The sequence below is a fragment of the Vigna angularis genome, chromosome 3 (genome assembly GCF_016808095.1).
Source record: "Vigna angularis cultivar LongXiaoDou No.4 chromosome 3, ASM1680809v1, whole genome shotgun sequence".
Classification (NCBI taxonomy): Eukaryota; Viridiplantae; Streptophyta; class Magnoliopsida; order Fabales; family Fabaceae; genus Vigna; species Vigna angularis.
The window spans coordinates 2,609,486-2,636,915 of NC_068972.1; the positions used below are offsets into that span (position 1 = coordinate 2,609,486).

Sequence of the window (27,430 nt, forward strand, 5' to 3'; positions counted from 1 at the left end):
CGGACGAACAATTGATAGATTTTATATAATATTGTGTATATCCGTCCATCTATAAGAAAAAAAAGACCAAGTTTAAGTTTGAAATTTAAGTCTTATAATAAATTTCCACTGAAATAAAAATTTATTTTTTATCGTATAAATATAAATGTATGAAAATGAGAACTTTATAAATAAAAAATTGTAAAAGTGTAAGTTTTATGAAATTTTGCAATGAAATTGTATGTAAAATATATCGCAAAAGATTTTGTAAAATATATCTCTTAAAGTGGTTTGTAATGAAATTCATCGCAAAAGACTTTGTAAAATATGTCTTTCCTAACCTTGTCTGTCACGAAATAAATATGAAATGTTTTTTTTAAATAATTTGAAAATAGTTATTTTTCATTTTCTAATCCAATTCTAATAAAAAGTCAGTCAACCATTATTTTTCTTTTTAGTGATTTGATGATATATAAATTTGTGTATGTTATGTGGTAGTACTTAATTTTCTAATGAATTGATTGGAAAAGTAGGAAAATTATCGAGGTAATGTGTTGGTTAGGAATAAAAGGTGGGAAAGGAATAAAGTAAAACTAAGTGTAAAAGAAAGGTTGGTCGATTATGTTTGAAATTTATAGTTTGCAACTCAATGAAAAGATGGCAATAACATATCAGACCCACTCTTCCTGAACTCCTTGTTGGGAGTCAAAAGGTAAAGACAAAAACAGTTTTTTGTTTGATGGAATCAATCTATAATGCCTTCTTCCTGTCAAAACTATCAACATATTTCTAAATGGTAATGTCTATTATTAGTGACAACTTAGGACTACAATACTTCATATGTTGACTTGTCAATCTCTTTTCCCCATAATGTAAGATCTGTAATTTTATTTTTAAAAAAAATCAATAATAAGAATAAATAAATTCATACCAAAATTAAGTCAAAGCAAATTTCGTGACAGCTTAACACATCAATATCAAAGAGACAAAATTATAGGACAGAAAAAAACTGGTGTTTTCTTGTGTGAATACTAATGAATATCATGTATATTGCATAGTATTTATAAATATACAAGAAATGTAAATTTTTTTGCACAAAGTCATACTATTATATGGGATGACAAACGTGTATATGTTAGTGCAGAAAAAATCAGCACGGAATCAGATTGATAATTGTTAAATTTGTAAAACGATAAATATGATTTACAATTTATTAAAAGACAATAGTTTTAACATACATGGCAACATATGAATGAATATTAGGGTAAAGCATGTACTGCATTCTAATTAATTTCTATAGAAATCATCCTCTTTTCAAAAGTAAAGATTCAAACATACAACATAAAATATCTACAGTGTTTGTATATGCAGAGCAAGGATGAAGAAAGTAACTTACAAGAATGAATTATCATTACAAATAACAATATCAAAATTATAAGCGTTGATGATAGGATTCTACAAGGAAATTGGATGCTGTGGATCCTGTTTGTTTGTAGGAGTGCAAAAATATAGGAAACAGTAAAACATATACTGTATACCTTCGAATGCATCACATACCAATGAACTGATTAACCAACTTGTCGGAACCAAGCAAATGAAAAATATTCCAGACATAAACTGCAACTGCAACTGCAACCCAAGCTGACTGACAGAGAAGCAAAACCATGGTTACTAACTAAAATATTAACCCAACCTCTTATCAGAACCCCTAATATTCAAGTTAAACCATTTCTTTTTGCCTGACTTGTCCTTCCCATCTGACCCTCCATCTTCACCAGGGCTCTCTTCACCAGTCATTTTGCTAGAACTTCCATTGCTAAAATTACTACCATTTCCAGTAATATTGGTTGACTTCACAATGGTGAAGGAAGAATGGATACCATCCCTTTGTTTCAGAAGCTCGTCTACCTGCATACCAAAGCAGATTAGGATCAATAGGGTCACAAAGAGAAAAACACTTTTAATTTATTCGCTTCACGTATTTTTCACGAACAACTGGAAAAGTATCGCTTTATTTTCTATTTTAAAAAACTTGCGAAGGAAATGGTGAAATAAACTATAACATGTTTTCCGCAATTTCACCAATTTCTTCAGAACAAGTAAAATGTGATAAAATATAAGACAATACATGTTCTAAAAATTAAAACAAACCAAACCAAAACATGACTTGAAGTCTGCACATGATAAAATTGAGTTTGGAAGTCACCAAAAGAAAGCAATCGGAAATAATATTTTATAGCAACAATGTTTACAATTCCAAAATACACAACTCAGGTCATGTATAGACATAAACCCTGAATTTCATGCGCAAGCACCCAAAGAATATCGTATGCATTTAGGCCTTAAGAGTAAGGGCCCTTTAACACCAGATAGGAGAAGGTTGTCAAATTCTCGAGTCCAGAAACAGGTTAACTAGTTTGAAATCAAATGTAATTTTTGTGTGATTACCTCCACAATGACTGTTCTATTAGTAATCAAATTGTTTAAAGAAATTAACCCCTTTTTCAATTTCTTTCACATTAAGAATTTATGCTTTCATGAATTTATGTATAATTTAGGTGACTATGTAGTTTAATCTTATTTAGCACTAATTTACTATCATTCTTTATTATTGTGATTTGCTTCTTTTCTTTAATATGCAGTGGAAATATTGAACTATTGTACGATGTTATGCATACATGTCTTACAAGTTGAATTTGGAACTACGAAAGCTCCCCTCCTCAACCTCTCAAATTTGACAATCTTGGTATCAATGACAAAGTGATAGGGTCTGCTAGTTGCCTGGAAACTATAATTGCTAGCAAGGTTGAAGTGGGATTTCACTTTCTTCATGCTTGATGCTTCAGCCCAAGTGACTAGGATTTGAATCTTATCCCAATGTTGAGTAACAAAATATGGTCATATTACAGAGAGAAAGATAAACCTTTATTAAACAAGGGCTCACTATGATTTGTTGCAAGACCTGCTAATTATATTTGGTAAACATTATGATTTTCTGTCCAATATGACCATATCCTGTTGCTTAACAAGAGAACTTCCAATCCCAGTAACCAGTGTATAGGGATACATTAATAAGCATATTTTAAAAGTCAATTCTTTGAAATCGAGTACATCAATCATGTGATGATGTATATTAAAGACAACCTAAGATGAGCATCATATGGCATAATAGTTGAAGTATTTCCTTTGTGTATTTTAGCCCGCCAACACCAAAACCCCAGGAATAAAAAGAATGCAAATTTGTGCATTTATAAAAATATACAGTGATGTAGTAACAGAAGCACAAGTTGAAAGAACGTACAGATTGTTTTTCTTTTGTGTATCTGTCTGTCACTTCCTGATAGCGTGCCAATGCCTGAAGGTATTAAGAGAAACAACAGTCCTTATAATGTCTCAAGAAAAACACTAACTACGAATGACTAAAGAAAATAATAACCTTTCTATATTCTGCTTCAAATTGGCGTAGCTCATTCCTCTTTCTTAAAATCTGAGCTTCAACATCCTTCAGTTTTTGGGTGGTATCTTCATACGATTTTGCACATACTGCCTCAATAGTATAGCTAGCAGTCTTAAAGAAGTTATCACCTAAACAATATTAAGTTGAATCAGGGTAGATGTAACTAAAACAGATTAATTAAAAATAGCCTAAGTTGGAAAAAGAGCAATATTGCAAAATAAATTATTCAGACCATAAACCGCAAATATATGAGTGCCAGCCTTTAGTTCTGAGACTTCACAAGGCTGAAGACCTTCCAACCTTTTAAAGAAGGCCCCTTCAGGATCCTTGGCCATCGCTAACTGCACATAGCATTTACAGTAACCACCTTTTCTAAACAGTCCGCAGCAAAGGAAAAGAAACCTAAAGCACATAATTTCCATACCGCATTCACTGTTGAATCCATTCTATACACTTGAAAATGTAAGAAATACATTCCTGCAGATGTCACCTTGCCAGTCTTCTCACTATCTTCCTGTATAGAAAGATAGATTCATACAATATCAACTAAATATACACCCAATTAGGATTTTCACATGCATTACATCAAAAGAAAACTATCTACAGTTTGTGCAATCTACAAATCAATTACAAGTAGCGAATACCACATGGTGTATCTCAATATTATTCATAGAAATAATTGGTTACAACTTGTGGGCCATGCAAAGCTCTTTCACAGAGAAATGGTGTTATGTTTCTCTGACTTGTGAGGAGCATCCACTTACTCTATATAATGCATGAAGTGTTTTGCAAACATTGGCATCATGGGGACTTGGTTTTATCCAGATGAGAAACACAATTACCATTAGTCTTAAATTTTAACGGCAGTCATGGCAGTATTCAAATTTGTGCCATCATGTTTTTCTAACGATCAATGACTATCAACATTATGTTACAAGAAAAAGACTAGAGAGAGAAGTTCATCTATTTATTAATGGATAATAGTAGAATAACCTATAGTCTAGACTCTTCCAGAGTTGAAGAAAACACAAGACTTGAATTCTCAAAGGTTATGTACCTTTCCCACGACAACAAGTTTCACTTTCACAAGATTTATACGCTCATTCTCAAGCCTAAATGATTGATGGGGCTTACCACCTCAACTCACTCACTGATGGTATAATTATTTCAATCTTATATTAAACCAACGAGTCCAAAGGGTAGAAGGGAGTAAGTGTAGAGCAGTAGAAGCACTAGGACAATGAAATTTACCTGCAATGCCAGACCATAGCCTCCATTCACGTCTTGTTCAAAGTAGAGCAACTGAAAAATCACCCTTCAATATTTCAATCCAATACCAAAACCAGAATCAAAAGCACAAACGGACAAGGGAATTGTTAATAAAGACATAAGAGAATAAGTGATACTTTGAATTTGCTTTGTGCTGTTGAAGTAACTCTGATTACAATGCCTGACTCAGCTTGTTGTTCGTTTATTGTGACACCAAAAAAATGAGCACATTGCTTCTCTACCTGCAACAAATTGTGACATAAGTGGAACACATACACGACCAAGATGACTACTGTCTTGCTTCATCCATAGTGAAGAAAGTAAGAACCTTTCCACTAACTGATGTTCCAATTGGAAGGGGTCTAACTGTAACAGTTCCGTTAAGAGCTTCTTCCAGAACATTAGCTGAAATGGTTGTCTTGATAGGGACGCCCAGTTTACTGTAACAAAATAAAATAAGAAATAATTCAAAGCAAAGGAAGAAGAATTTTGAAAACAAATAGTCTTGCACTAAATGTACACCTGAATAAAGCTGCAAACATTGTGTTCACTGTCCCAAGATTAGACAAATCAATCTCCATGTCCATGCTATCAGCATCAAGTGCCTGATATGTATTGGCAGAATATCTTAAATAATGTTGCATATCGATATGAGAACTATACCGGGAAGAATATGAAATGAAATGTTTAAAAGTTTTTAGGAGATACATACAGATAACACTACACAAATCAAGACATTTACAATACACCCATTAAAGGAGAAGAGCAGTGAAGAAAAATGAATTTTCAAATAATAACAAGCCATAAGAATGAAGATGAATGCATGGATTGAGGGCAAAGAAAATTTCTGACAAAATAAAACATAGATATGTAAACCAAAAAGTAGCACTTATGTACACGAAGTCAATACTGAAATAAATGACAAAAAGTTCACCACTAGCGTATATGAAATACAGTTTTGGTTAAAAGAATATCATAAATGTATATATATGCATTCCACTTGAATTCCAAGTTGCAGACAGGTAATATAAATGTTTTAGCTCCTCCCTCCCGGGATATAAATGTTGAGTAATAATACAAACTAGCAGGTTCAAACATAGATCACAAGAAATTTAAGATGTTAAAACATGCTGATCATGCTCCCTAGAAAAAAAATACAGCTAACTAGAAAAAACACAATTTTTATCTGTTTACTACTTTGCCCAGAGAGATAGCTTAAGATTTGTCCAATGTCACAAGCCATATTTTTGTTTTCATGCTGTAGGAAGAGTTGGAAAAAAAGAAAACAGAAATAGAAGAGAAAATAGGGTTTGATTTCGCATGGAAAAGAAAGGGACCTCAAATCCAGCACTGTCATACTGCCTTCTCTTTTCTGGGTCAGACAAGATACTATAAGAATATGCAACCTCTTTAAATAGCTCCGAAGCTTCAGGATTGCTGGCATTTTTGTCAGGGTGATACCTGTCAATTGTATAGAAATGTGTAAAGAGATCCCATGCACGTTTTTCATCATAATTGGCATATATAACCAGAAAACAAGTAAACAAACTCTTGTTTTATAGAAAACCAAAACAAAAAACTGAAATCAGTACTTGTATATGTTCTGAATTATGAACAAAACTTAAATAGATGCTTTTGATGTTATTCTACAATGAGAAATAGAGTTTCGAATCTATTTTTATCTGTAATGCAAACTCTGTTTTGAATCCCAAGTGTCCAACCTCAAAAACAATGTAGCTGGATAGCTGTTATTTAGAAAGTTTTATATATTTTATATAACATATACTACGTACATACACATTCTAAAAAATGATAGAAGTTACTCAATATATGATATGTTCACAATATTCAATAGAAAGCCATTGATATGTCTTAAACAAAAACATACAAGCAAATATCAACAAAAAGTTACATAAGAGTTTCCTACATAGGAATCATCATCTTCTAAATCCAACATTTATTTATCATTTTGCCACCATTACAGAAGTAATTTCCCTTTTGGAATTGAAACCCCAAAAACGGCCCTCGAGAAAAGCCCTATAGTCACTTTTCAGAGGTTTCTGGAAACAACTCATAGCACAGTCATCCCAGCCGCTATTCGGCCCATTATTTGGTCTGTTACCGCCACCAAACTAAACAACTCGGCAGAGGCCCCTGTAGTGGCCATCTTCCGCTATGCTGCTACAGAACAGCATTTAAAACCCTAATGCAAACGTTTACTAAGTAGATAACTAAGGTGAAACTCCAAATAAGTTCTGTACTTACCAGATTTAATCCTCCTCCCAGATCTCCGCGCCCTAGTCCCCTTCTTTGATTCAGTGCCATTTGTAACATGAGAAGTTATTACTACTACAGATTATATAAGAATGTTTATCACCCTCAAATGTTCTTCAATGACCTATCTCACTTAAGATGACACGCCCGCGTTTTACATAAGAAAAAATTCAGAGAAACCCTCTTTCTCATTGAAAAGAAATATCCGAAATCCAACAAGATGGACACTACTTCATTTGCATAGAAAAAAAACCACTTAAAAACAAAACAAGAAAACCTAACACACTTGAAGCAAACAAAGACAGCAACTTCCCAAACAGACAGAACGACATGTGCAGTACCCACATGGAAGTTTCAAACTATACTAAACATGCACAAAATCAAAAGGGGAATTAAAAAATCAAAAGACAAGACAGAAACGTACTTAAGAGCAAGCTTTCTGTACGCCGTTTTAATTTCTTGATCGGTTGAATCCCTTGACACGGACAATACCTCGTATGGGTCACGTCGATTGGCTGGGGTAGACGGTCCTTCCATTTTTGAACCCATTCCCATTCACTACCCCTTCTCTCCCTTTCTCTTCAAACACCGTGCAGCTCCAAAGGCAACAAAAACGACCTTTGTGTTTCAGAAACAGTGTGGCATGTTACTCATCGACCCAGCTGCCCCAAGATTTGAATTCAAAAGCAATAAGATGTTCCCAACGAAGGAAAACGGCACGCGATTCAAAGCGGCATTGGATCGGTCGTGAGTTGGCTTCTTTCCTCGTAATGGGAAAAAGCAGAAAAATTGCGAGGTAGGATTTGGGATCTAAGCGAAACTAAGAGCGAGGTCAATTTGAAATGAAGAAAACGAAGCCAAAGAAAAAGATTGGGATTGGATTTTGAATTTGCAGGAAGAGAAAGAAGCTCGATTGAGTCTCGTAGGTATGGCTTCTGTGTGATACGTGCCGCTTCAAGACAAGTTCTTTCTTTTTATTTTATTTTAGTTCATTTTAGTTTAATTGGGAATTAGGAATACTCAAGGGTTAACGTTTGACCCAATTACATCCCGCAAGTTTTCATTTACCGGTTTTTTAAACTCGTGTGGCTGGATTTATTTTTTTCACGTGTAATTTATTAGACTTGTTACGATGACATAAAAATATTACGGGCAAATTATATATATATATATATATATATATATATATATATATATATATATATATATATATTTTAGATATAGGTAATTCTTTGCTAGTCCATTCAAAATAAATTTATATTTATTTTTTATAAATTAAATGTTAAATTTTATTTTATTCTCGAACTATAAAATCCTAAAATTTAGGTTAGCATTTAGTTTGTTCACCAAATTAAGCATCTAACGACCAATTTTTTTTTAACTTTCGAATTTTTCACAAAAATTAATTTCGTTCAATAAATTTTCATAATTCAAAAAAATAAATGAACAAATTTGATAATCAAAATTGGCTTAAATAATAAAAAATTAAACTATTCAAAATACTCGACATAGAATACACGAGTCAAAATATGGATTTCAATAAACAATCGTACCTTTATAATCAATATTTGTTAGCCATTTATCATTATTGCAACCATATAATCTATCCTACAGGCTATTATAATTAATTTAGCTTTTATCACTTTAAATGTTTATCTTCAGAGTAATAATATTATTCTGAAATTTGGGGATTTAGTGCATGATATTCAATAACAGAATTTTAAGTTAAGAGAATATCCTTTCTCATACTAATATTGATGATAAAATTATCAAAAAAAAATTATAAAGTAAAAAAAAAACATACTCTATTTAAAAACCGGATTGATTAAAGTTGATTCTTAATTCCTCAATTGTAATAAAATGTGTTAAAACTACTATAAAAATGAGGTATGAAAGAAAAATGGAACTAAATAAAAAGACAAAAAAAACTTTGAGAAAAATAAATAAAAATTAGTAAGAGGTAGAATACCGATTAACTTCATTAAATAAGTGATTTTTGCGATAAATAAACTTAAATGCATAAAGAAATTAAGATCAAATATATTTTAGATTGATATTTTACTTTTAGTCCCTAAAAATATTTTGTTTGATTTTTAATAAATGCGTAAAATTAATAAATAATGTTATATAGAACAATATTTGGCACGTGTATTAACTTAATATTTCGTATTTTTATCAATTAAATTAATCAAGTTCATCGATATATATATTTATTTTTGTTAAGCATTTTGGTTATGATCAAGACTAAGTATGTATTTATTTTTTTGTTAACAAATTCATTTCTCAATCCAAATAAAAATTAACAATAGCTTAAGTTTGTATGAGTATTCAAATTATATAAATTTAAGAATTTTTATAATAAATAAATCTAGTATACACTATTTTATATATATATATATATATATATATATATATATATATATATATATATATATTGCAAAAAGAATATATTTTATATTTAACATCATAACGTTTTATTTTAATCTTGCAATTGATAAAATAAAACATTATAAGATTGATAAATAAAATTGATTGATATATAATATTAATATAATTATCTAAAAAATTAATAATAATAATAAAATATATTTAAAGCAATTAACGAAAATTATTAAATGACAAAAAAAACATTATAGACCATCATCATCCAACAAGTTCAACACTTATTATTTATTTGTTCACATCAATAAGGTAATCATCATAATAAAAATAAACAAACACACAAGAAATACCAGATAAAACAACAGGATAAACCAATGTGTTAAGGAATTTTTATAAACAATTAAATTGTTTAAATACACACAAGATAAAACAGCTAAAAATATAAAATAGTACAAAACATCTAATGACATGTTAAATTTTATCGCACAACTTTCATACATAAAATCGAACTCAATTTATTCAAATACATATATTGATATTAGACTTTGACAAATTATGCACTTATGATATACTCTACTGCTTTGTAGAGTCATTGTGAGTTTCAACATACCACCCATAAGATTGGTCCATAACATCTTTGGTTAAGATAAAACCCTTAGACTATAATCTCCTGCACCTTTTACCACGTACATTACCATTCTCTACTTAAAATTGAATGGTCAATAAAGTGACAAGATAACTTCTAATACTGAATCCTTATATGGACACATTTATTAAAAGAATTCATTTCATTTTAAGTGACCAAAAATTAACCATCCAAATTTCATAGGACCAAAAGTTACTGTTCAAACATTTTAGAAAGATTAAAAGTCAAATTTTGTTTATCTCATTTCTCTTTGTTGAACTTCGTAAATCTATTTACATTTATGGTCCAAACACATTTTTGATTACTAGATAAAACAAACTAAAATATAATAAGGAACATAAACTACTTATATTTATATCTATCTATATCTATATCCATACATACATACATATATATATATATATATATATATATATATATATATATATATATATATATATATAAAGAATTACCAACTTTATTATAAGTTGATGAAGGTTTTCTGTACCATGTAAAATTACCAATTCAAATAAATAAGTTTAGCATTTTTTTTTTGTGGTTATAAATTTTGGGAAAAGGGTGTTGAATTTATTTCACTCTTTAAAATAAGCACATATATCCTTCATTTTCTTTTTAATCAAATGGGTAAAAAATAATAATATACTTTTAACTCTTCGAGTAAGATAACGAAGAGAGAAAGCAAAAAATAATGTTTTTTAAATAATATACTCTAAGCCATTTAGGTTGGGGTTACGTGTATAGACTTTGAGAGGCTTCTTAATGGTGCGCACACCAACAAAGAAATATAATGTTAATAATATGGTTTTAGATGTCTTTTTGCACAACATTATTGTCATTTTCCAAACCACGTACAAATTCCTCTGCTTTCGCCCTATGCTTAATAGCATGCGTAGGAGAATTAGTGTGTTTGAATTTTACTCAAGAAATTAATTTGAATTTAACTAAACTGGGATTAAAAAAAGATGTGTACATTTTCAGCTCTTCTTTCTTATTTATTCTTTGTTATGTTTTCAGCCTCCTACTAAGACTTTTTACATGCTTCGATAAAATTCAAACAACCTTTTTTGATCTGACTTTCTTACCATCTGGACAGATAAAAATTACTAAACCATGTCTATTAATTAATGGAGATATTTTTTCCTATGATGTTGTATATGCATTTGGAAAAACACATGCAACAATGCTTCAAACTTTTGATTGGGTTGAAGAGGAGAATTGTCCAAAGGTTTTAGTCTGTGATCACGTAATGTTTTACGTATAAAAAATCAATTCATGTGAAGTTTTGAACTCACCTACTACACTCAACTAACTCACGGTAACTTCAATTTTGCACCCACTAGGGGTGGCCCATAAATGTTCATTATACACTTTTCTGCCGAAGTTTGCTTCAACGTCTGTTTATTTTGGAAATAATAAGGTGCTTAGTTTGAAGCAGGAACTTCACTTCACTCTCTCAATTCATTCACAGTTGCTTTGGCAATGGCAGCTCACAGACTTGCTCTCGTAATCGAAAGTCCTTCAAAGGGCGATGAATTTCTGCTTCTGAAGCAGCCGCGCCCTCCCAAATTCCACGACGAAGAATACGACTCTTTCGTCGATTCCGATCTCTGGGACTTGCCCTCGGCGCAGTTAAACCTGCTGCCACCAGATTCAGACCCACCGCTTGTGGTGCAAGTTGCTCCCTCGCATGCCGAATTCGAGGACATCGATTTGAGGAAATTCGATATCCGTTCGGCACTCAACGAGGTAGTGTTCGTAAATTTTGGATGTATCGCGTCTTTGTGCTTTGGTGGTGACGAATTTGTGTGAAACGATATTCCGATTAGGTGTTTGGACAAACAGGGTATGGGGCGGTTGAAGGAGGAGGTTGGAAGTTCCTTAAGTATGTAAAGGAAGCTGCCTTTGGACCTGATTTACCCGTTAACACAGTCTTCATTGCTGGGAAATTGGTAGCGGCTGAGGACAAAAACTCTATAGGTTTGCTTGTTCTCGTGTTTGTCTTTTGCACTTCTCATCATCATCATTATTACTAAAATTGTTTATTTTGGGTGATGTATGAATTGAGTCGTGTGCTATAAATTTGTTGTGCAATTATATTGAATTTTATCTGTGCCCATACCTTGGACTGCCTCAAGATGACGATGCTTGTTTGTTTATCTCTCTTCAGTTTGTTTCTGTTGCTCTGCTTTGCTTAAATCAGATTAAAAACTAACGTGAATTCGTACCTTAAGGCTCCTCGCTATGTGAGGGTGTGAGAGATGCTCATTGTAGGCAGCCTTATATTTGCCTATGCAAAGAAGCTGTTTCTGGATTCAAAGCTATGACCAACAACTGTTGACATAGACTACATTTTAGTCCCCCACTTTTGTTAAATTAGACCGTTGAGAAAATTTTCTGTAAGAAAATATGCAATTTTTTTCTTTTGAACAGAACTTGGAAAGCTGAAGGGTGTTTGTGTCTGTTCTGTGTTACTTTGTTTGGTATTTGTGAAAGGTTAACTTCTTCTTTCATTTGGATTTTGGATGCGTTGCTAAAAGTTTTTGATTCTTTGCATATGAAACAATTTTCCAAAGCAGGATAGTTTATTAACTGGTTATATGCTTACATACGCATGAGGTTAGAGATGATGCTAATATGAACACTCAGCTTAAAATCTAACTCTATTTGAAATGACCTGAGGTTTCTATGCTGATAAATAAAGAGGGAGGACAAATTTCATCAATTCTTACTCATCAATAACTTTAGATAGTATGTGATGTTTGTTATTCCATCATTAGATTACAATTAATCATTTTCCTGATTGTTTTCGTGTCAAATATTGTGAAATTTTTACTCTAATAAATTGAGAATTACGGGAAGAAACTCAAGTCTCACATTGACCAGAGATAAAGAAAGAGATTTCACATCAATTAAAGATATGACCAAAATTAGAAATTATGTCCTGGTGAACAAAAGTGGAAGTGGCTTCTGCTAAACAAATGTTGTTATGCACTGATGCTTTATCATGCCAATGGATCTGTGTCGATGACATATTTGACACGGACACACTTAGATACTTTTAAAGTAATGTATCTATAGTCTCAGTAATTAAAAGTAAAAGAGTGCTAATATACGTAGAAAGAGTTTTTTTCTGTAAGTTAGAACTGTTACTTTTTGGTACAATTGATAGTCCTGTATTACAAATACTTGTTGTTCTTTGACTTAAACCTTGATCCAATAAAGGACTTCATTGGTGAGAGTTTGCCACTTATTTATTACCTCATGCGAAACAAAGACAATACTCACCAAGGATCCCACACTCCAACCTCTTGTTCATAAAATAGCCTCATCTATGACATTCCATTATTATATATAACTATCATCCTTTTGGTTTTTATACTGTTCCAATCATTAAACATGCATAACATATATAATCTTTGTGATTTATTCCATGAAATCATTTTTAGGAATTGATGTTTGAGTACCACTTAATTAAAAAACAAGTGTCAGTGATAAAAAATGTTGATAGAAGCAACTTTCATTCTCCCCACTTGTTTGTATAAAACTATAATTCCATCATGGAGCAAATGTTTTCTCTGAGTTATTTCCCGTTGTATACTTTTTGTGAGTAATCTAGCTAGTTTGAATGAATCACAACCCGTTCTTTAATGCAAATGTATGCTTTAAAGCACCATTAATCTATCTTGTTTTGTTCATTTTTAAATTTCAATTTTATCAATATTTTTTTTATTAATTTTAGATATTTATAAATCTATTCAGATTCATACAGATGGATGTCTATCCAAAGCTGTGTTAACTGGATTCAGGAATTGAAACCATGTGGAGATCGGGTTGGACCATTGGTTGTTCTTGGTCTTATAAACGAATCATCTTTCTCTACAAAGTGGAAAGTCCCACCAGCCATAAACCATCAGGTTTTCTTTCTTTAAATTTCCTCCCTTTCCTTGGTGGGAGGATATATTATTATTGGATATTGAGAATTACAACTTCTAAATAAATCTGGAAGCTCTGATACTGGAGAAGCTTTACTCCTTTAAATTAGGGCAAGAATTTAAGTAAACTATAAAACCACTTGTTTTCAGTGGCTATTTTGAAAGATTTTGTTAAATCAAATCTCAGGGAGCAATAATTTTCCAACTGCTGTCATGGCTTGTTAGTATTGTATCAATAACACACCCCCGACCCCACTCTAAACATTACTTTTTGGATTTGGTTTTTTGTGTTGAGGCAAGGCTCTATCATTGAGATTTAGCATATGTTTTGTTTACTAGATTTTCACTGCCCTTCTATATCTTCACTGGCAAATCTGCTGATTCACTTTGTTAAGTGCTTACGGGTTAAAAGGACAAAAGCATTCTCCAATTGAGTAACACAGACGGTTAATTTTCAGCAAGTCAAAACTTTGTAGTCCAAGAACATAGGTGTATCTGGATATCTCTGTACATAGAAAGGAGAAAGAGGAAGCTGGCTTTTTATCCTTCAATGTCATTATTTTATAATCTGGTGAAAAATGAAGTTTGTTTTCATTTTCAGGAGTACCCACCTGGTGTTATCATTATACCTATGAGAAGTAGGACATTAAAGCCTTTTAACACAACAAATTTGGTGGTGTTTGCACCTGAAAATGTTCCAAATAATTCTGAAGAAAATAATTTTGTTGCAAGTGGAGATGCACTCATAGTTGATCCAGGATGCCTATCTGAATTCCATGTAGAGGTATACTTTCTCATTTCATCCAGCTTGTGCATGTAGTCCATGCATGTGGCCTTGGATTCATCTTTTATCCAGTTTTCAATTCCATATTCATGGTGTGCGCATTTCAGTTTATACTTGATCATACTGAGTTAACTATTTCTGAATTAGTTTGATGTTACTTATGCAAAAGCAGAAATAAGTAATTTGTTTGAGTGTAATGGCTTGAACTTTTTCTACTCTGGTGCAAGTCATGTGATTTTTGAGGAATTTACATGGAGATATACGTTTGATGCTTCATTCCTCTCCTCGATATATACCTTCTATTATGGGATGATTTCTTATTTTTGCTTTCGAAAGTTGGTCTCTTCATCAATTAAATGTTAACATGTCATTCTGTAATGATCAGCTAGAGAAAGTTGTCAATGCTTTGCCAAGACGACTAGTGGTCTTTGTCACTCATCATCATCATGATCATGTAGATGGTGAGCCTTTATTTAACTTTATTAAGTTCTGCTTTTTAAGGTAGATTATGCGACCAGTATGGTTGGTATGGTGAAGTAGCAATGATAAATAGTCATTTGTACATTTTTAGACCTTAAAGCTAAGTGAGAAGCAGCAAAAGATATAATCATATAATTGTTAGTTCTGCACTAGAATTCACCATGTAAAAATCATTACTTCTTGCTCTTTTCTGGTATGATATTGACTGTAATGGACATACTCTTCTTGTATTTCAGAAACTTACATTTCAAATATATTTTTTCACCCTTTGTGACAGGTCTCTCAGTTATCCAGAAGTGCAATCCTGATGCTATTTTGTTAGCTCATGAAAAGACCATGCATCGCATAAGCAGAGGTTAGGTTGTTATTTTCATTTCAATAATGTTAAATGCGTACAGCTTGCAAACTTGTATTTTTCTAGTTTTACATTAAGGCCATATTTGGATAAATTTTTCTGAAGCACTTACAGCAAAAGAAAATAAGGAGGTAAAGTGGATTAAGCTTCTCCTACTAGTTAAAAAATCAACTATGCCCTAAACTTTTATAGACACACTTTCTTTTAAGTTCTCCAAAAGCTCATGTACATAAGTTTAGTTTGATTTATGGAAGAAAAAACACAAGGCTTTGTTTTTTCTGTTCCTAAAGGGCCTGTGGGGAAATTTTTCCAAAAAATGCCTAACTCAATTGTTTAAAACTATAACAGATAAAATAAATTTACACAACTGGGAACTAAATTACACACATCCATGGTGATGCAAGATATATTCTGTATTTGTGTTGAGATTTCATAAAAATCTGGGTTTTGAGCAAAAGCTTATCAATAATGACTTTGTATGAACTTTAAAATGGTCACATTAAAGGTTCAAAACCCAAAATTTTGGTATCAACTTGATTAGTACTTGTGATTCATGATAATTGTTTTTGTTGCTATTTATATGTTACGTGAGAGATGCTAAAGGATATACTTGGTGTAGTTTTATGTAATCAGGGTCTTGATAAAGTTAGTGAAATTTCAGGACAACAGAGCAGAAGCAGTACAGCTGATTGCAATATTTTTGGTGTCTTTAATCTTATTTTCTTACAATTAGACCCCAAGGATCAGAATACAAACAGTTAGTTTGGAATCATTAAAAATGGATTTGATTTGATTAAGAAACCAATTCTCAAGTCATTTAGAAATAATATTTGCAACTCATTTAAAATATGTTTGGAACGTGGCACACATAAATTTAATTCATTTCATTCCCAACTTCCATTGCATAGAATAATAGAATTTTTCCCTCAAAAAATCTAATGAGTGCTAAATAGTCAATCCGAATCATTAAAACTAAATTTGAATCAATCCACTAATATTCTATTTGCACCTGATTTGAGCTAATTTCTAAATGTACACAGCACTTGTTTTCAAAGGATTTCAACATCTTATCAGTTTTGGTTTGATACTTTCCTTACAAATATATCAGTATGCTTCTAAACTATGGTTGCAGATTGACTGGAAGTGAGTTATCTTTCTCCGAATTTTTCTATCATTTTCATGCATATTTTGAGGACAGTGCTATAGACATTCTTCTGTTGCATATTGGAGTCAATTCACAATTAAATTTGTTATTCATATATGTGTATATGACTACTGATATACAGTTCTATTAAACTTATATTTCATGATGACAGATGATTGGTCCCTTGGCTATACCTCAGTTACAGGGGATGAAGACATTGTCATTGGTGGTCATAGATTGAGAGTGATTTATGCACCGGTATTTTTCACCTTCATAATCCTAGTTGGCTTGAAATATCTTGTTTTGATCTTATCTATGACACATCCAGTATTTTAAAAGATTTGTATGAGATGTACATTAAAAATCATTCAAGGATATATTTGAGCAGTTAAGCATATAGGAAGATAAACTTGAATAATGAAAGGTAATAAAGAAATATATTATTAATACAGTCATGCTGATTAAATTCTCAACTCTTCTATTTTTAACTTTAAAGAGTTTAAAGTTTATTCATGCTGATTAATAAACTTGACTTTAAAGAGTTTTGTCAATTGTTTGCATGTGTCTTTCTCTCAGATCATGCATAAACTGACTTACTACACTATCGGCATAAGCAAAGTCTGGTCTCATGTATGATAAATAAATAAGTTTTCCTACCAATTTTTTATATTAGGTCTTTTCGACATGAGAACTCTCTTTACTCCCAATATGTTCAATAGGAGATCAAGTGTATATTTTCTGTTTTTTTTAATAAACCACCTCTATCCCAAGGAAATATTTAATTTTTTCAGTTTTTTCATTTCAAATTAGGCCTTTAATATAGTAAGTTTACTTGTAATAGAGTGTTTTATGAATAGAATATGATATGTTTGGCTTTGCTTATAACTTAAAGAAACCATTGTTTTTGTAGATCTCCCAAACCTTGCTTTTGGAGATTATTAAAGACCATGTAACTTATAAGACGTTCTTTAGAAGTCATACCTTATTCCTTTCATTATGAGTTTAAAATCTTGGAGGAATCTTTATGTACACTTCTTCTAAAGGTTCATGAATAAAGATATTCTTCATATCCAACTGGTACAAGTCCAACAAAATTGAGTTGTCAAAGCAAGAACAACTCGAACAATATTCGCCTTTGCTAGTAGGACAAATGTCTCCTCATAGTCATTTCCATAACTTTGAGTGTATCCCCTTCCAACAAATGTAGCTTTATACCTGTCTAGTAACTCATCAATCAAGAGCTCTGATATACCAACTTGAATAATTAGGGGATTTAAGAAATATGTAATTAATAACAATTATACTAATTACATTCTGAACTCCTGTATTTATAAAATCTAATGGAATACATATGAAGATTCTAAGGATATTTTTTCCTAATTACCATGGAGACATTAGGATATTTTTATCCTAATAATCCCCTATTTACAACATATAATTTCTTCAAATAGTGAACTTGTGCTTTTTCCCTCCTTTAGAATCATTTGTTTTTGCCTTTAAGGAGTGTCTTGAAGTTGTAATTGAAAAACCTTTTGAGTATCTTCTGGTAGCAGTTTTCAACAAAAATAAAAAGAAAAAATTTATCTCAATTTTAATTAAGTATTACTTTAATTCTTAACGGAGTTTGTATTGAAGTCATAAGTATGGTGAGAACGTATTTGTTCTCCATAAAGTTGCTTTTGTTTTCTGCACAATTTGAAAATTATGTTCGGTTCAGGGACATACAGATGGCCATATGGCACTTCTTCATGCAAATTCTCATTCCTTGGTTGTTGGTGATCATTGTCTGGGGTAAGATTCCGTGCTAGATAATAGATAGTAAAGTTTAAATATCATGGATGGAATCGATACACTTTCAAATTTCATGTTTCATGTTTTTACACATATTTGAATGGTTTTGAAACTTTCATTACATTTGAATGTTTGTCATTTGGAATAATTTCTTAGTTGGGCTTTGGGCTTCTGTTTTGTAGATACTTAAAATTGTAGTAAACTATTTTACTTAGAGTCCCGATGCTTTTTTTGAAGTGCATGGGGTTGTCTGTGCAGTATTTTTTCTAATTATTACTAACATTTTTATTTGATAAAAAGTTAAACAAATATTGCATGTTACACAAGCTGGTGAACTTTCTGAGTTATGAGATGGTTGAAGTTAGCTCATTAGCTGTCTAGAAGTCAATAAAGAGTAAATTTTCTACTTTCAAACTTTACTCTTTTCTTTCTATTTAGTGAATTGAATAAAGACATGAAGGAGATTTAGGAGAATCAATCTGCTAGAGTTACCTTCACCAAAATCCTCTTGTCAAGAATTGATGACGGAATATATGTCTACTTAGTTCTAATGCAGACAAAGAAATAGTTTGGCATGCTGAATTTGTGTTATTTTATCCAATGTTGAAGCCATCTCATTTCCTCTCTGCAGTTACAATTATTTCAATTACCTACTTTATATTGAAGTTCTTTTGATCATGACTCTGTTAGTTTAATAATTTACTTTGTTTCAGTAAGGGAAGTGCTGTCTTGGATGCAAGAGCTGGTGGAAATATGTCTGTAAGTGCAAAATGTCGTCATATTGGAAATATATATTATATAGTTTAAATTGTAGATTGAGATTCTCTTATAAGAATGTTGAAGACTTGGAGTAAGATCCATTAGTCTGCGTTTCTGATATAGGGGGAATTTAGAGAGGAGGGGAGATGATTTATAACATTTAAAGTGTATTGACCAAAATAACACTATTTATATGTTGAACTTCAAAATTATAATGATATTAAAGTAAATTAAGTTTTAAGATCCCTCTTCTCTCCTTGTGAACCAAACAAGAAAAGGTTACTTTCCCTCCCTTCCATTGAAATCCTCCTTTCCCCCTCTCAACCAGACATAATGTCTTATTAAAATTCCATTAAAATCCCTCCCCTCCCTTTTAGATATGTGTAAACTACAGTTACATCTTTGGAAGTGTTCCATGCATTGGGAAATATGCCTGTCTTCGTGATGCACCCCATTGCATCTTCACCTTCAGAAGAAGGAAACATTTTTCCACTTTGCAAAACAGTGGAACTTATTTGACAAAGTGGGAATGGAGTCTGGTACTGCTTTTGGTGATCCCTGTGATATCAAACTAGAGAATGATATTTGTTGGTGCTGCAGCAGGAATCCATCTTGCACTTCGGCGTGTAAAATTAGGGCTTGATCTTAGTCACGCTAGTCATCAATCGGTTGGGCTGTATGTTCTTTCAGTGTCATGTTATGTGAGTGCACTGGTTGATCTCGTCCCATGAGCAATACTTGGTTTCTCAAACTTGAACTATTAGTGGACAACACGTCTCTAGGACATCTAGTTGTTGACCATTCTAATCAGAATTCGTATTAGTAGGAATTGGTTAAGATGGAAATGCTGGAAAATAGGTGCAGAAGCTAGAGAGTTCTTGTTGAGACTTTGGCAAGTGTACCAAATCGTTTCAAGTAATAAAACCGGTAAGACCGGATATCGTTTCCCAAGAGACTCGTGTCACCACACAATCGTATAATTTCCAACTAACTTAGACTAAAGAATGCTTCATAATTTGGGTTTTAGTGCAATTTTAAAGTAAACATGCAACATAAATGATAAAAGTGATCTTTGATACTCAAACACTTGGAAATGGGAAGATTTGAAATGATATGGAATGGTATTGTTGGGGGTATGATTTCACCTACTTCACTCTTATGTATAGAAAATCACTTCCTCTTCATTAATATGCCAATGTCAATCTACTAAATTACTCAAACCCAATCCCTTGGTAGAGAGAGCCTAGACTTCTTTATTAGGCTCCAATCCCTTGGAAGACCTAACAATTATTTCCGCATTAAGAATTGAGCTTTAAGACAACCAAAGGTCCTAGTTATATCCCTAGATACTATTTCCTTTAGGTGTTTAATCCAAGTCCAGATTTACCCAACATTTTCCAATATCAAGCAAACCCTAAAATCATGTCATGGGTAGCAACTTCACAACAAGCATTAAGAAAATGAATTAAACACTAACAATCAATGAAAGAGGCATATATTCATTCAAAACACAGTAGTTTACATAAGAGTTTAGTGGCTACATCAATCCCCCAACAACAATGAAACTAGCTCTCCATGAATGGAGAGCTTGAGCTTACAACAATGGTGAAAATGGAAGAAGGAAGAAGATAGACTGTTCCCACAGCTCCTAGCTCGCCTCCAAGAGCTTCAAATGAGAGAAAACGCGTCTGGGTGTCAAAAGATGTCAAGCTCTTCGCGCCTCTGAGTTAAATAGGGCAAATCTGCCATGTCAGCAAAGTTGGCGCTCCAGCCCCTAGAAGGAGGGGGGCTCAGGCGCACGACAGTCCTGATGCAGTGGCGCTCAAGCCCCCATAGACCAGGGGGGGCCCGAGCTAGCTTCAGCAGAATTCTGGTTCTTCATTTTTGTTGTTTTTCTTGCTTTCCTTGGTTTCCAGTGCCTTCATTTGATGCATAGACTTCTTCCAACTACTTTAAGCCCATAAAAGCAGGGATTAGTGATCAAAATATCTCATTAGAGCCTAAGGTGCAACCTCTTAACAACTAAAAGAAAACTAGGATTTACAAGGTAAAAAGTTAAGGAAGGGTTGACATTTTCTCTTAATTCATTACTGAATTCATGGTAAAATATGTCATTATCAGTTCTGTAGGCTAAGAAAAATCAATTGTATTCTCCATATGATCTCCCATCTTATTCCCTCCTCTTTTTTCTAACGTATTTAAAAATTTCCTTCTTCTTTAACCAACTCTAACCTCCCACTAGAAACTCCCACCTAAGGTTGTTCTGAGCACATTGGCGTCTAGGCTTATGTAGAGACTTTGAGAGGCTTCCCAAGAATAGTAAGTTCATAAGGTTAAAGCCTTAGATCTTATAAGATATTCTTATTAGAAAATGCTGATGTGACGTGGAAAATAAGACTCTGCGGGGTTCATAAGAATACAATTTTGTGATTTTAGTTTTGAAAACTTAAAGTTAGATAAGAAATTATTAAAATGTGGGTCTTGTAAGACCTTTGCTTTGAAGCAAAAATTGCAAGGTCTTAAAAGTGATGTAACACAGTGAGACCCACATAAAGTTAAATAAAATACCATGGTAGGACCCTTGCATTGGAGATGACATAACAAAGAAAATGAAGTTAATAATATTTTGTTTTTTGGATGTCCTTTTTCTCAACATAAAGCTGTCATTTGCAGGAGTACTTCCAAACCACATACAATTTTCTGGAGCTTTCACCACACGCTTTAATACCAATGCATGGGAGAGTTAATGTCTGGCCAAAACAGATGCTGTGTGGATATCTAAAGTAGTGATCATATGTTACTTCCTTCCCTTACTAGATAGCTTAATGTTGATATTTTATGTCAGAGTCGACAACTAGGTGGATTGTTATCATTATTTTCAGGAACCGCAGAAGTAGAGAAGCTAATATCCTGAAAGCAATTGAAGGTGGAGCAAAAACTTTGTTTGACATTGTAGAATATGTGTATTCTGATGTTCATCGTGGTGCCTGGATTGCTGCATCAGCAAATGTGAGGCTCCATGTGGATCATCTAGCTCAACAACACAAGTTACCAAAGGTAATAATGACTCGTATTAATTTGAGAATATTTAGTATCTGTTGGTGAAAGATCCTTTGTGTCTGCCTAGGATTGCAGTCCTAGTCAGCTTTATTTGCTTAGTTGTTGTCATTTTAATATTTACTGCATGCTCTACGTCTCTCCTTGATGTCTCTTCCCTGAGTATTTTTGTACATTCTCTGGCAGTATCATTGCACTACTCAAATAAGACCGTGATTTTTGAGATTATGCCTTTAGATACTATATCAAAGTGGTTTTAATTTTGAATAAATCAAGATAAAAAGTGTTATTTTTCAAGAGAAGATAAGTTGGTTTTTGAGTTTATTTTCCACGATCAATAGCAGTTAGTAAAATCACGAAGCAGGGGGTGGAGCTACTTGTAGTCTGATGAGGGGCCACGGCCCCTCCAAAATTCTTAGATTTCGTTATTTTTATTTCAAATTCTCATTTAAAAAATGAGATTGTTAGTTCTATCACAATTTACTTCATTTTATAATTAATTTTGAAAATTTTATCTTCTTATGTGTGTGTATATATATATATATATATATAAAAGTGCTGTCAAACTGGGTTGTAACCTGTTAGTCAATTCAGTTCACCACGGGTTTAAGCCGGGTTGGATTTGAAAAAATGTAATTTTTTTATGCGGGTTAGTTTTCAACCTGACTTACTTAGAACCCGGCTCACCCGGGTTGAACCCGTGGTGAGTCGGGTTGGCTCACCAACCCACCTAATTTAATTTAATTATTTATTATTTTGTGTTTTAATATTATTAGTTAGCATTTTTTTTATTATATTGTAGATGGAATAAAAAAAATGTTTGAAGAGAGAAAAATGTTATAGATTTATCTATTCAAGAGTATGATATTATAGATGGACAAGTGATACAAAAATTATATTAAAAACTTATTTGTTTGTCTTTTGTGCTTGTTTTTGGATTACGCTTGGATTGTATGATATATATATATATATATTTTAATTTTGAATTGTCTTTGGAGTTTAACATCATTTTAGAGTAAAATTTATTTAGATTTGAATTAAAAAAAATTATAATTTTTTTTATTTTAAAATAAACTTGTAATTAAGTGAATCAGTGAGTCAACCCGTTTAACCACCAACCTGTGGTGGGTCGGGCTAGATTCAATTTTTTTCAGCTTGTTAATAAAAGAGTCGGGTTGAGTTGGGTCACTAAGTGACCAACCCATGGTGAGTCGGATCGAGTCGAGCCGAGTTACCCGTTGTGACATCTATATATAATGCACTTTAGAGATAGTACAATTATAATATAAAAAAGTTACATTAAAAAAAAAAGTTGGTGGTTATACAAAACTTTTGACTACTAAATTAATTTGTAGTTCAACTCTCTATTTTTATGATATAGAATTTAGATGGGAAATATGAAAGAAACATAAAGACAGGGCAAGAAGAGGAGAATAGGGAGACCTGAATAGAGAGAAAATGAGAGAAACAGAAGGTCAAAGAAACTATTCACAGCATTTGACTATCATTTCAATGTGTCTAAATTCAGTCTATAGGTTCAGTATCTAGAATACAACAACCTACTTTATTTATGGGCTCGTAGCAAACAACTATGAACTAATAATAGCTCACTAACGTCTTTATGTTACTTAATATTTACACATCAATTTTATGAGGTGATCATTTCTTGACATGTATAGGTATTGTAGTTCACTTTGCAAATTTTTCCTAGTTGTGTTGATGATAGTCCAATAAAAATTACTTTTACAAATGAACAAACATGTTTGAATTTGTAAAATTTGTGGGTAATTGGCTACATAATTATGAAGTTTGATTTACTTTTTTTTAATCAATGTTTTACATAAAAAATTGTATATATGATCATATGTATTGGATTATTATAAGGGTTCTAAATTTATAAAATGGTTATTGTTAACATAATTTCAACCATAAAAGATAAAGAAAGTCCTCATTGATAATATTTTATATCTTCAGCTACCCCCACTTGAAATATTTTAGCTCTGCCCCGTTGTGCAGCATGATCTTTTATTCTGTTATTTAAGTGTGTGTACATATTGAGTCTTATTGAATAAAAATATTAGCTTATGCTGTACAAAAAAAAAAACTCCATTAGGTTGCTTCCGTGCTCTGCTGTTTTTCTCTACATCAAAAAGTAATACTAACAGGAACACATGACACTGGAGTTTTTTCAAAATAAAAAATTAAATTAAATTTGAATTGGTACACAACTTCGTAGAGTATTAGCTGGGGAATGGGAGCATATTCCTATTTCATGCTCGGAGTTATTTTCTCTTTCTTGCTCACACATTCTCGTCTCATATGTGTGCCTTTTCCTATGTCGTTGCACCTTTTTCCTTTCTAATTTTCTTTATAAAACGAATGAACATTTTCCCTTTTTTTATGCATCAGCGAATTTATGTTCATATTAGTCTCTTGAAGTTTTTCAAAATGCATAGCATTTGTTTATTACAATGTATTGCATTATATTAGGGTAGAATGCAAGTCAGTCATTTCATTTGTTTGGTTTACTATTATACCCTATACTTCCTAGCATTCAGCTGATCCTAACAATATATTCTGGAAACAAAAAAACTTTCTTACAAAAGAAAATCAAAGAGACTGGGTGACAGGTTTGATATGCATATGATGTGATGGTGGATAATGTTTTTCTAGAATGTTGGATTTTAGTTAGGGAAATCAGATTTAACTGCTTCTAACTTTGGCATTAATTACTTTCCTCTTGCATATCAATATTTACTTTTTTGTTCTTATGTGATTGATTAGTTTGGGTGACAGAATAGTGCATAATTCATTGAATTGCAGTTTTGCCACTTGTCTTGAGAAAATTGTTAAACATAATTTGAAAAGTGTTCCACATTGAATGAAACTTAGACAATTTTGTGAGAATGTGCAGGATTTCTCTCTGGAAACATTCAATTCCAGTTTGGTTACATTTGTTGACAATGTGGGTAAACTATAATCATGAAGAGCTGCACTGATTGGCTAGGTGACTGCCGATCAGTTACTTCAATTGCATTTGTTTGAAAAAAAAAAAAGACTCTATCCTCCAAGTCGTTGTTTGCGTTGAAATAGCCTAGATAACCCTAGATAACGGGAACTCTATGCAAATTATCCCTTTTATAATAACTGAGGATAATGACTTGTGAGATTGGCTGTAATTCTTTCATGGAACTGACAGAACATGTATCTACTTTAGGATTTTTCAATCCAGAAGTTCAAAAATACCTGTGGCCTGCATTTTTTATCACGATGGATATGGGCTTACACTAGTGGCAGTTTATTACATCAAATAGGGAGGTCTTCATTTCTTATTGGGGGTGTTCTTGTTTGCACTGCTGCATTGTACTGTCGAAACAAGTTCACTAAATAAACAGGTGTATCTCTGAGAGAGTCATTATCACTTTGATGATCGGGAAGTGGGATTGCTTAATGGCACATGTATGAGAAGGAAGTAGAGTGTAAATTGTGAGCTTTGATGTAACATGCTATGATATTACTGGAAGAGCACTTCCAGAAGGCGTTTGAGATGTTCTCAGCGAGTTTGTCATCCATTTACTGGAAAAGAGTTTTAATATTATTTTTGGTGCAATTTGCTTGAATAGTTTAATGGTTGAATCTTGTTTGCAGCATCACTTATTCATTTTCTTAATTTTTTTAAAAATTATCCATTTTTGATAAATTTGAAAAAATAATATTTTCCAAGTCAACAAGTAGAAAAGTTGTCATCTCCTAAAGAATAGAAAACTTACAGGAACATTTATAAAGTTCGTATTTTAATAATTATTTATTTATAGTTTATCTTTATAAATTAAAACAAACATTTTTATTATTGAATGTCTTATTTAAAGTACAATCAACACATTTTAATGTTGATGTCTTATTAAACTTAAAGTTTATGAATCTTTAATTAGAAATATCATTATTGTTTAAGTCTAACTTGGTGTATATTCATATTCCTCATGATGCATTAAAAGTAATGTCAAAATGTCCATGTATTTTAAGTTAAACGGAAGGATTTGTTCGGATCAATTTTTACAAATATTATTTTGGAAAAAAAAATAGAGTGGAATCTTTAAAAGGTAAAAGTAGTTTATCTAGAAGTTTAAAAGAAAATGTAGAAAAATTATGCGGAGGATTTTACAGATTAACTTACAAAAAGTTCTTTTTTCTCTTATAATTGCTTATGAAAAAGTTTGTTCAAATTAGAGATGACAATGTGGCTCGATTCGCTTGTTTAGGTGTTTAGGTTTGATTCGCATTTGGATCACAAAATATGATTCAAATTGATCCATCTCGTTTAAAAAACGTGGGTTTCATAGTCTGATTACAATTTTTTTGTTGAAAGAAGAGGGTATTAAAGATGGTTCTTGCATGGTTGGAAGAAGGGAACTTTTTTACACTACGAATCTTCTTGAATAGCATGGAAACCATCCATTCATCTTGCTACATGCATGGAAATAGATGTTACATTAGTTCATCTTCTTTTTCTGAAAATGTGACTTAAGGGATATGGTTCAGTTGGAAACGAATCAATGACTTAAGGGATACTGCAAAATAGGATAAAGAAGATGAATAAGGATTTACTACTAATCAGCATGCATGAAGATTAGGGAATTTAAGAAGAAAGGTAAGGAAGAAAAACGTGGAGAGTTTGTTCATGAAGCTTTCACCAAATGCGGCTCTTCAATTGAGAACAAAAATTCTTGACACCAGTTAAATAAAGTTGACAATATTTTACTCAAAAATAGTTTTAACAACATCAACTTATATTTTAAATTATCAAATATTATTTAATTAAAATATATTTGTATTTTTTGCTTAATTACTATATTATATCTAAATAAAAACTAAAATATAATAAATTTAGTTGTCTTATCTAAATAAAATATTTTAAAATAAATCAATTTAATTAAAAATAATTTTAATTCAATAAAAAAATATTTTCTTAAAATTGTGAAATTTTATATCCAACTAAATTTATCGTACCATTCAAAATCAAACTTGGAGTGAGATTATCAAACTTGTTATAGAACATTTTATATTTTATCTCTTACTTTTGTCTATCTATATGAGCAAAGTATTGTAATTTTTTTTTCTATT

The 27,430-nt window shown here is 31.9% G+C and overlaps 2 protein-coding genes across 3 annotated transcripts; one reads left to right on the forward strand and one right to left on the reverse strand.

The window, feature by feature from the left end:
- Positions 1–1,371: 1,371 nt before the first annotated feature.
- LOC108326632 (chaperone protein dnaJ 15) lies at positions 1,372–7,949 on the reverse strand. The gene is made up of 11 exons (XM_017560236.2): positions 7,404–7,949; positions 6,043–6,166; positions 5,228–5,310; positions 5,034–5,145; positions 4,843–4,947; positions 4,688–4,738; positions 3,861–3,950; positions 3,669–3,777; positions 3,416–3,564; positions 3,281–3,334; positions 1,372–1,887 (listed from the first exon to the last, which is right to left on the reverse strand). The coding sequence occupies exons 1-11, from the start codon at positions 7,532–7,534 to the stop codon at positions 1,663–1,665; spliced, it is 1,233 nt and encodes a 410-aa protein (XP_017415725.1). The 5' UTR covers positions 7,535–7,949; the 3' UTR covers positions 1,372–1,662.
- A 3,319-nt stretch (positions 7,950–11,268) lies between these two features.
- Positions 11,269–25,962, forward strand: LOC108326345 (uncharacterized). 2 transcript variants are annotated; one of them, XM_017559802.2, is made up of 12 exons: positions 11,269–11,753; positions 11,834–11,984; positions 13,767–13,921; positions 14,541–14,723; positions 15,109–15,184; positions 15,481–15,558; positions 16,875–16,960; positions 18,420–18,493; positions 19,207–19,252; positions 21,926–22,035; positions 22,135–22,309; positions 25,224–25,669. In XM_017559802.2, exons 1-12 carry the CDS (start codon positions 11,487–11,489, stop codon positions 25,287–25,289), a joined length of 1,467 nt encoding a protein of 488 aa, XP_017415291.1. In that variant the 5' UTR covers positions 11,269–11,486; the 3' UTR covers positions 25,290–25,669. The 2 variants fall into 2 exon arrangements, with proteins under 2 accessions (XP_017415291.1, XP_017415290.1); XM_017559801.2 differs by having other exon boundaries at positions 11,272–11,753; positions 25,527–25,962.
- The last annotated feature ends 1,468 nt before the right edge of the window (positions 25,963–27,430 follow it).